The sequence below is a fragment of the Oncorhynchus clarkii genome, chromosome 1 (genome assembly GCF_045791955.1).
Source record: "Oncorhynchus clarkii lewisi isolate Uvic-CL-2024 chromosome 1, UVic_Ocla_1.0, whole genome shotgun sequence".
Lineage (NCBI taxonomy): Eukaryota > Metazoa > Chordata > Actinopteri > Salmoniformes > Salmonidae > Oncorhynchus > Oncorhynchus clarkii.
The window spans coordinates 55,294,255-55,305,743 of record NC_092147.1 but is presented as its reverse complement, the minus strand read 5'-3'; the positions used below and the strand labels follow the sequence as shown (position 1 = coordinate 55,305,743).

At 43.3% G+C, this 11,489-nt stretch overlaps 1 protein-coding gene across 3 annotated transcripts in view; it reads left to right on the top strand.

The window, feature by feature from the left end:
* The first annotated feature begins 8,043 nt into the window (after window positions 1–8,043).
* LOC139416612 (SPARC related modular calcium binding 2) overlaps window positions 8,044–11,489 on the top strand; it is an 87,029-nt gene continuing 83,583 nt past the window's right edge. The window contains exon 1 of one of the 3 annotated variants that reach the window (XM_071165493.1): window positions 8,044–8,672. In XM_071165493.1, coding sequence (XP_071021594.1) covers window positions 8,598–8,672 — 75 coding nt within the window. In that variant the 5' untranslated portion in view covers window positions 8,044–8,597. The remainder of the gene's footprint in view (window positions 8,673–11,489) is intronic. The other 2 variants (XM_071165483.1, XM_071165501.1) reach the window with 2 other exon arrangements.

The window sequence follows — 11,489 nt, the reverse complement described above, 5'->3', positions numbered from 1 at the left end:
AGGTCCGTTAAAAGCGCAGAGAGCATCATGAAGAACAAGGAACACACCAGACAGGTCCGAGATACTGTTGTGAAGAAGTTTAAAGCCGGATTTGGATACAAAAAGATTTCCCAAGCTTTAAACATCCCAAGGAGCACTGTGCAAGCGATAATATTGAAATGGAAGGAGTATCAGACCACTGCAAATCTACCAAGACCTGGCCGTCCCTCTAAACTTTCAGCTCATACAAGGAGAAGACTGATCAGAGATGCAGCCAAGAGGCCCATGATCACTCTGGATGAACTGCAGAGATCTACAGCTGAGGTGGAAGACTCTGTCCATAGGACAACAATCAGTTGTATATTGCACAAATCTGGCCTTTATGGAAGAGTGGCAAGAAGAAAGCCATTTCTTAAAGATATCCATAAAAAGTGTCGTTTAAAGTTTGCCACAAGCCACCTGGGAGACACACCAAACATGTGGAAGAAGGTGCTCTGGTCAGATGAAACCAAAATTGAACTTTTTGGCAACAATGCAAAACGTTATGTTTGGCGTAAAAGCAACACCCTGAACACACCATCCCCACTGTCAAACATGGTGGTGGCAGCATCATGGTTTGGGCCTGCTTTTCTTCAGCAGGGACAGGGAAGATGGTTAAAATTGATGGGAAGATGGATGGAGCCAAATACAGGACCATTCTGGAAGAAAACCTGATGGAGTCTGCAAAAGACCTGAGACTGGGACGGAGATTTGTATTCCAACAAGACAATGATCCAAAACATAAAGCAAAATCTACAATGGAATGGTTCAAAAATAAACATATCCAGGTGTTAGAATGGCCAATTCAAAGTCCAGACCTGAATCCAATCGAGAATCTGTGGAAAGAACTGAAAACTGCTGTTCACAAATGCTCTCCATCCAACCTCACTGAGCTCGAGCTGTTTTGCAAGGAGGAATGGTAAAAAATGTCAGTCTCTCGATGTGCAAAACTGATAGAGACATACCCAAAGCGACTTACAGCTGTAATCGCAGCAAAAGGTGGCGCTACAAAGTATTAACTTAAGGGGGCTGAATAATTTTGCACGTCCAATTTTTCAGTTTTTGATTTGTTAAAAAAGTTTGAAATATCCAATAAATGTCGTTCCACTTCATGATTGTGTCCCACTTGTTGTTGATTCTTCACAAAAAAATACAGTTTTATATCTTTATGTTTGAAGCCTGAAATGTGTCAAAAGGTCGCAAAGTTCAAGGGGGCCGAATACTTTCGCAAGGCACTGTAACCTTCATTATGTAGCACTATATTGGATCACTCCAATATGGTATCACAATACCAGATGAATCGGTGAACTAGGTAAGGGCCAGACAGGGAGTAAAGTCCCGTAGGACTGAGTTTAGGGCAGTCATAGTTGCTGTGTTCCTCCGTCCCGACTCAGGGACGCGGAGGTAACTCCCAGAACAACCGTCCCGACCTCAATCGGCAGGGTCCCCATTTACTTGATAGTACCTAGAAAAGGTGCTAGACGATGCCCAACTGGCAGGGCCCATGATGTAGCGACTCCTCTAGTAGAATGCCTCACTACAGCAGACGGCAGAGGCCGATGTGAGAGTCTTTAAATCAATAGACTTATCCTAGAACTCTCTCACCATACCAAACGAATGGCTGATCAGACTGTCGTATTGCCTGTGTCTGTGTAATGTAAGTGTCCAAGAACCTCATCAGGCACAGAACACTTGGGAAAAAACAACCAGCTCACCCCCATCCACGGGAGGGGCATATACAGACAAATGTAAGGCCCGGTTCACATGTTTGTCAGACAGGACCTTCAGCAAGAATTAGGGGTTAAGATGGAGGGTGACACTCCTCCTGTCTGGACCCATTGTGAAAAACATTCAGTGCTCACTGAAAAAGCATGAGGTTCACTCACACTCGTAGTGGAGGTAATAGCCAACAGGAATGCCCAGCTTCATGGATAAGTGCTTCAAAGACATCGACTCTAGGGGCTTGAGGGGCTTGTGGCTTAGCAAGAGTGGCTTAGCAAGAGCTGACAGCACCACTTCAAGGTTCCAACTAGGCACCGAGCGAGCCTTTGCTGGACACAGACGTTGAACTCCCTTCATACATTTTGAGAGCAATGGGTAGCCACCCATGGGTCCGTCTTGGCTGTTTCATGGCATGCTGAGATAACGTCTAAACTGTAAAAATGTAAAACTGTTTGCATATGTGACTCCAGTGGAGGCTGCTGAGGGGAGAACAGGTCATAATAATGGCCGGAACGAAGCAAAGAGATGTATTGATACCATTTCATTGATTCCGTTCCAGTCATTACCACAGCCCATTCTCCCCAATTAAGATGCCACCAGCCCCCTGTGTATGACTCTCACACCAGGTACAGAATATGCCCCATCACATTTGATAGGATGCATTGGTGGAAGATGCCATGGCACTCCACAACGTGTTCACCACATTGTGCTGAAGGTCTAGATTGGTCCACTAGAGGCCAAGCCCGAAGCTGGAGGTGGTGCGGGTCCGGATACCACAGTGTCCCCCAAGCCTGAAAGAGCAGGTTGGGCCTTAGGGGCAGCTCCCATGGGGTCCCCGAGAGGATGGGCAACAGGATGCTGAACCATGGTGGTCTCGGCCAGCATGGAGCTATCTTGAACAGTTGGTGGCCCATCAAGACGACCAAGTCTAGCGTAGCTGTGATCAGGGGAAATGGTGGGAACGCGTAAAGTGTCATTGCCGGTCAATCGTGAGCGAGGGAGTCCAGACCCAGAGGGCCTGTAGGGTCCAACATTGAGAACCATCTGGGGCAATGAGTGTTCTCCTGAGATGCAAACAGATCCACCTGTGCTCTCCCGAACCTGTCCCAAAGCTGTTAGACCAAAGATCTAGTCCCCCTCCAGTGGGCCTTCTCTCAAAAGCATGTCTACTGCATTGTTCAGGACCTCTGGGATATGTGCTGCTCGCAGCGATGATAAGCGGGTCTAGGCCCACAGCAAGAGCTCCCGAACCATTGGACCAGAAACTGACCTACCAGGTAGGACTGGAACTGTTGGAGAGCTAGGCATACCCCCGAGCTCCTGCACATTGATGTGTTGACCATTCCATGGGAGGCTCCAGCGGACGCTGGCCGCCTGCCTCTTAACACGGCACCCCAACCCAGAGGCATCAGCTCACACAAGTTCTCTGAGGTGGACTCTGATCAGGCTCACCCCCTTTAACAGGAAGTAGCGAGATAGCCATTTCGATAGGGTCTTCAAACATGCACCCATCACCAACAGTTGATGGTGTATGTGTTGGTTTGGGTGCCGGCCGTGGGATTTGAACAGTGAAGCCACCATCAGTAGGATGAATAACTGTTGGCACTCTAACACCGACATGGCTCGTCCGAGCAGGAAACGGTTGAGATAGGATATAATTTTGTTTCTCTCATCTGAGGAGACGTGCCCTCATGAGAGCCGAGTCTATGGACACCCCGAGGTAGATCAGATGCTGTGAGGAGGTCAGGTGACTCTTCACCTCGTTTAGGTTGAGGCCCAGAACTCGAATGTGGTTAAATAGGGTCCTCATGTCTGTTTTGGCCTATTCCCTGGATGGGGCAGACTATCCAATCGTCCAGGTGAGGCAGTTTCACCGAAATACTGCAGTAGGTGTTCACCATGCAATGTGAGAGTCCAGTCAGGTGCCAGAACTATAGCGGTGGCCGGCATTGGAATTGGAGTTCGTTGCCTTCTATCACTGTGTTTAGTACCCATGGGGACTCCGCTTGCCTCTTTCAGTTTGGCCTTTGGGCCTATGAGAAGCTGCCAATGCTGGCAGCAAGCACTTCAGGATGACTGCCGAGTGCCACCTTTCATAGACACAGTCCTCTGCCTATGGGCAGGGACACCTTGCACATCTCAATGTGAAATGGCATTCTGGAAATGGTCATTTCTCTCTGTGGGAAGAAGAGAAGTGTAACAGAAAAATATGGCAACACTGTGAGACCAGCAGTGTAATCTAGTTATTATGAGAAAAAAATTAATCGAGCACCAACCCAGCTACCCACTGTTTGAAAAACAGCAGTGCAAATGCTGCTGGAATGTGAGTTTACAATGGAAACTAGTATAGTTAATGTCTGTACTGCAAAGTAGTGCAACATAACTATAGTAAATACAGATACACACTGAAACCCTCACTACAATAGAGCTGTAATGTTAGTTTCCAGGGGAAACTAGGATAGTTACGGTATTAACTGTAAATACAACAGAAAACTAGTAACCCCAGCTACACACTGTGCAAGACCGTTGTGTAATAGAGGAAAGGTGAGTTTCCAAGGGAAAACTAGGATAGTCACTGAAAACTGGTATGTAGCCTACCGTAAGTAGTGCAACAGAAAAACTATAGTAAACCCGGCTACACACTGCAAAAAAAAATGTTGTGTAATAGTGCTGTCAGTTTCCAATTAAGGGATAGTTAATGTCTGTACTGTAAAGTAGTGCAACATATCTACAGTTCACACAGCTACACACTGAAATAGAGCTGAGAGGTGAGTTTCCATGGGAAACTATGATAGTTACTGTCTGTACTGTAAACTAGTTTAAGAGAAAACTATTACAACCCAGCAACTGTGTGAAAAAACAACATTGTAATCTCACTATGGTGAACATAAACTCAGACCAATACTGGAAAATTAAGCCAACAGTGTAATTTACTGGGTATACAAAATATTAAGAACACCTGCTCTTTCAATGACAGACTGACCAGGTGAATCTAGATGAAAGCTACGATCCCTTATTGATGTCACTTATTAAATCCACTTCAATCAGCGTAGATGAAGGGGAGGAGAAGGATTTTTAAGCCTTCAGACAATTGAGACATGGATTGTGTATGTGTGCCATTCAGAGGGTGAATGGGCAAGACAAAATATTTAAATGCCTTTGAACGGTGTATGGTAGTAGGTGCCAGATGCACCGGTTTGTGTCAAGAACTGCAACTCTGCTGGGTTTTTCACTCTCAACAGTTTCCCGTGTGCATCAAGAATGGTCCACCACCCAAAAGACATCCAGCCAACTTGACACAACTGTGGAAAGCATTGGATTCAACATAGGCCAGCATCCCTGTGGAACACTTTCAACACCTTGCCCCAACAAATATTAGTAGGGTGTTCCCCATGTTTGGTAGACTCAGTGTGTTACTGTGCCTATATATACACTGCGCAATACTGTATGATAGAATAGAATGGGTCCTACAGTATCAGCCTTAGTCTCATACACTATTTGAAGGAGAGGAGATGGCTGTAGCTTTTCCTTCTGGAAAAACAATTAAGCCAACCATGTGATATACAATTTTTATAGTAAACACTGCACAGTACTGTACAATATGGACCTAAAATATCAGTTTAAGAGTATGAGACAATCTGAAGGAACAGACATTTAGTGTGAACTGCCTGACCGTGAAGTGGCAGGGCATTCTACATCACACGTTTATAGTTTATTTCTTGCTATATATGTGGGGGTTCAGGTTGGCAGTACTTAGTCCTGCAATGGTCACCTCTCATTAGATAGCTACTTTGCATAGCTCATTCACCATGGAACACACAAGAGTCCAGGCAAGATGGCTTGCGCCCTCTGAGTGAGATGAAAAAATGGTGCGCCTCGCAACACCTAGCTTACTCTCAGGGGAGAACTGCAAGTCCACCAGAGTGAAACATACACAGTCTCCCGATCTTGCGGGATAGGCATGGTCCCCGAACCTGAAGGCTTAAACCGTGAGGGTTCCTGAAGGCTTAAACCGTGAGGTGGACAGACAAGTCACACAGACAACTAAGACAAACCCTCTGCGCCACAATACTAGTCGGCCAAACCGAGTATCGCCCAGTTTAGAAAACTGTCAAAAGTAATAAAACGAGGACAAAACCCCCAAAAGATGGCATAAGTCAAACCGAATGGGGGAACAGCAGAGCACCGAGATGGAGAGGTTAGCTAGCTGCATCAAGCTAATGAATAGCTGTGGCTATACTTCTGCGCTTATACACTCTAATATAGAGCTCTTACCAAGAAAATCCTCTCGGAATGAGCCGAGAAAAGGAAAAAGATGGAAGTAGTGGGGCGGCAGCAATTTAAGGGGGTCACTACCCGATACAGGGGACTAATTTGAAATCCTTACTCGGAATGTATCCTGCCACACGGAAGAATACCATATTGGAGTGATCCCATATAGTGAGTGCTACATAACATATTTTGACATGTAACGCTGGCAGAGCTGTCTAAGAGGAAAATGAATGGTAGCTAACTGGACTAGAGGAGACTCATCATATTCATAGTCTCTTCTCTGCCCAGCTACTAGTTCAAGTGCATTACATTTGTATAGGCATTGATAGTATACATTCGTATTATTAGATATTAGTTTAAAAATATATATGTACATTTGAACTCATGTTGCAAGGGTCAGGAAGTCCTCTTTAAAATCAAGGTTGTACTGTGGATTGAATTACTTAACTTGCCACCAGGTGGCATGATTGCTTTGAATGTGCACTGACAGGGTAACATTGTTGACATTGTTGCACGGTGACTAGTAACCTATGCAGACATAGGGTTAGACATAGGGGCAGACATAGGGTTACATAGGGTAATGTGCAGACACATTACCCCTTTGGCCATAACCTCTTTTTTGTTATTATTTATTGTGAGTGGTGTAGATGTTTCAACTGGAATTTTAATTTGCATGACTCTTTCCTGTACTCTATGACAGGCCTGTCCACAAGTGGAGGCTGGTGCGAGAAGCAATAGGATGACGGGCTCATTGTAATGGCTGGAATGGAATAAATGGAACAGAGTGGAATGTGGTTTCCATATGTTTTATGTGTTTGATTCAGTTCCTTTTATTCCATTCCAGCCATTACAATGGGCCCGTCCTCCTATAGCTCCCCCCACCAGCCTCCATTGCTGTCAACACAAAAGCGCTCCTGAGCCTCGGTACTTTAATGGCCTTAAAACCCACAGTTTCAGATTTTATGGACAATGTTTTATGTTTTTTTTTGTATTAGGCTATTAAATTACATTTTTGCTTAGCATAATTTTAAAAAGTTTGCCTCAAATCTTACGTAGGCCTGTTAGGCCGAGCCTATTGGCCATAATATTCCATTCGAAATGATCGGTGCACACTGTGCACTGAGTGTTAAAACTTTGCAAATGTGTCTTTTGCCGAATGCCAACACTATAGGTTTGGGCCTACTCGACAGTACATTCTTTGACCGCCATATGACATTTTTTTGCACGCCCTCGGACACTGGCCTTCTAAGCCCAGCTAGTGAGATTCCACACCCAATTTCGCAGCCCACTGGACCGTTTGCGGTTTGGGTAAACTGTCAGTGAGCTTCCATCCATGGAATCTGGCATGATACTTCAATATTCCTCATACAAGGCAGCCCAGCTTGGTCTCATAGACTAGACGTAACATAGTAAATGTAAACCTGAGACACTCAAATGAATAGCTAACCCTAACCCTTTAACCTAACTCCTAATCTAAACCCTAACCTTCACACCCTAACCCCTAGCCTAGCTAACATTAGCCAGTATTCGTAATATATCATACATTTTGCGAATCTGTAACATATTGTACATTTTGAAAATGTGTAACATATTGTATGTTTTGCAAATTCGTAACATTAATACAAATTGTAATTCATAACATGTACTAAATGGGTGTCTCGGATTTACATACAGAATAATACAAATGCTCTGAGACCATGCTGGGCAGCCTGACCATCTTTTATTTGAGGTGTCAGAGGGCTCATGATGCGGGTGACCACAGAGCATCAAAGGGGTTTTCCATTCCTTTCGACATGTGGACCTATCCATATCCCTATCTTTTGCGTGTGCGTGTGCGTTAGAGTAGAGAGAGAAAGAGAGAGAAAGAGAGAGAGATTGAGTTTTCGAGAGGGAGTTCAAGACTGTACACGCGGCTCACTATATGTTCTGTCCTCTTTCATTACCTTTCATACGCATGCGCTAGTCGCTACTCCATACTCACTACGCCTTTACGCAGTCTGGTCCTCTCTTTACTGAGCGAGGCTCATAACACAGCAGAGGACAAAACAGAAAAGGATTCCCTGTTGTGGTTTAGAGGAAAAAAAGAAAAAGAGGGAGAAAGAAAGAAAGAAAATATAACTTTGTTTGCCTTTAGCTACCAGCAGCAGAAAGATAACTTCAAAACGTATAGGCTACCTACCGTCAAGGAACTGCCTGCATCCGATAAGGGAGGAGAGGGAGGGGGTGTGGAGAAAAGTCGAGAGAGAGACAGAGTGTGTGTGAGAGAGAGAGAGAGAGAGAGCACTGAGGGAGGGAAAAAGGTCAGGACACAGGGGGCATTTCGCACTGCGATAAATAAGGATAGTATCAGAAGGTTGCAGAAGTAACGGAATTGGCAGAGATAAAAACGTGTGATAAAATACACGTCTGCCCACAACTTCTTCACAAAGTCAATTGAAAGGAGTACCTTGGTAATTGAATTGAGCGCATTTTCTCAAGAAAAGTATTTGGATACTTAGGACACAGTTGGTTTTGCTGACGCCGAGACAGTAGGCTGGAGGATCACTTTGGATCGTGCGTAATTTTCATTGAGAGCCACCATCAGGATGCGCGTCTGCCTGCTCTTGGTCCTTCTCTGCCTCCTTTGCGCCGGGCACGCTCAGAAGTTCTCCGCTCTCACGGTAGGTATACTTTTGCCAGAATACTCTGACTTTTTGCAGTCGAGCATTTGTCATACTTGTGTATTGGTTTATTTTGGATGTAGCCTTCTTACGCGCAGAATGCACGCTTGGAGCAATGGCTTTATGTGATGGCAATTAAGAAAATACATTTTTTCACCAGTTTAGGATAACATATGGTTCGGATTCTCCACTTGCATATTTTTTAACCCATGAACATAGCCTATTGATTTAAGTGTTGTTTTATCTGGAACTAGATATTTTCTATCTTTTTTTATTTTTGTATTTCTTTATTTAGGCCTGTTAATATATCTATTTATTTATATGTAATCTTTTTAAACTTAAATGATAGGACCATTCATGTAAGGTCCCTCTTAATTTCCGTGCCAAATCATATCCAAATCATCATCCTAAAGTATGACAAAAATGACTGTGTAACTCAATGAAGTAACTTGTAGATAGATGACTTGGACATGATTTGGAAAATTCTAGTTTAGGTACTATTGACTTGCATTGGATTGATAAAATCAACAACTTACCTTGTTTCGTTAGATTGAGTTAGATCATGTAGATGAGACAGATAACATGTTTAGTTGAGCAAAGGAGGAACAAACTACATTGTAAAAATAGTTATTTTTGATACGAAAGAAGATTAGCTGGTTGTCTGATTACGCTAAATACCTGAACATTGCATATTGTATATACATTAAAACATAGTGTGGTGGTGGTTTTGATTATTATAATTTTTTTTACCAGAGCAGTGTTCTCAGGCTTTATGAATGTTAGAGGTACACCAAATATTGACTTGTCCACATGAGTCCATCATTCTAAAATCCGTTTTAGTGAAAAATATCTGGGTATAAGAGTCCATTCTGAAAGCTAGATTACTGCTAACACCTATAGCTAATTTAATGTTATGACTTTCAAAGGTCTGAAATAATTTAGAGAATACTTCAGTTTAGCCTTATTGAATCTTTGGGTGAATTTTGTCTGTAACAATATGCATTTTTCGAAGCATTTTTTTGTGCAAACGCTGCTCCTTCGTGGAACTCTGTCAGCGAAGTCTTTCGTCCTTGCGAGCCTGTGCGCTCTCATTGCGAGTGTAAACACATTGGCTAGGGAATAGCTGGCTGGTTGCTTGGCGGGGAAACTCGTTTAAACCTGTTTGAAGGATGATATAAAGTATGTAGGCTAAAAACAGCCTCATAGTCTTGTAGCCTTATTATAGTGATATTTCGCATGTGCTGCATTCGTTGCCTTTTAGATAGAATAAATAAAACAGGGTTGGGCAAATAAGTTGAAAAATGTCATCCATTAAAAAAACATGCATATATTCAATATAAGGAACAGACAAACTGAAAGAAAATGTATTTTAAGTATTTTAACCTTGTATTAATTAATTTTCTTTCAGTATGCTCCATAGAATCTAATTATCAATATAATACAACTAGGCCTATGATATTTTCTTGAAAATCAATTTAAAATCAATTTATGTTGATTATCTGCTATTGTCAGATTGATTTACAACAGGGTCTAGAAGATTTAACAGAGAAAGCATCAAGGTCTAGGCTACTGTGCCCAATTGCGTAGGATGGGCTGCATACTTTAATCATAGAGGCTATTGTTACTTTGTGTCTCTAAAATCACAATGTTTCCATTTCTATTTTCATGTGACAAAGAGTCTTCTTTAAATTGAAACGACCTTAGCCCTGCCTTTTACCTGATCCAATATTTTTGCATGAACTGTTTATTGTCATACATTTGGTAGCCTATGCTACAAAATATAATATTCTGCCCATATGAACAAATGTATTTTAGGCCACAGCCTAAGGAACAGCTACCTGATTGAATGAAAAGCAGCAAACAGACACAACATTGTTTCAAATTCTTTAATAAAAGACACATAAACAGCTTGCTTCACAGTTTCCTTGCCACATAGGCCTACAAGGAAACTCAATGTATCTCGACGAGTTCTTGGGGGTCTGTACGCAGCATTGTACCTTCCACCAAAAGTTTTGCTCCTCAAAAAGGAATTTTTGTGTGCATGTATTCCGTCTGGCTAAGTGGCTTGACAGAATCTCTGGGTGCATTCTTTCTGCCAAGCAGTGGCATCTTGGCGCATGGACTCTGTCTGACCTGATAGAATCTCTAGGTGCCATCTCCCTGGGTTTGTAGGGTCTGACAGCTCCAGATGGTAGGAGTGGAGTGATTATCTCTGCTGGCATGTCTCTGTGATGCTGATGTGCCTGTTAGCAGCCTGCTCATTGCTCCAGTGCCTGGTCTGCCCAGTGATCCTCTCCAGTTTTGTTGTGCTAGTCACCCAGACAGCAAGCTAGAAGCCAAATATGCAAACATGACTACATCCAACAGCACTGATGACAATGCACTCTTTGGGGATGCTGTCCATGCCTCTCTGCTTTGACTGCCTTACCAGTGCATTTACATTCACAAAGCACTTGTCATTGTTACCACAGGCGAAGCACAGGCCAATCTCAGTTCATCCCCCTCTAGATCTGAGTAATGGTCTGAAGCACCATGCACACAAGGCTTCTGGTGAACTCTAAAAACAACCTAATTGCTGTCCCCTCTTAGCGTGTAATGTTTAACATGTTCATTGCATCATAACCCAGCAGGGGAAACCCAACAACACTACAGTGCCCATTCCATATTACCCATCAGCCCTTGCATGCTTATGAAGAAAAGAGAGGCAAGAGCACATTTTTGGGTGGATGGAGTTTTTTTTTACGACCGTAATCAAGTGTGCTCACAGTGCTAATCTCTGCTCACTTCTGCTCAGGTAGGAATAATAGAAAGTTGTAG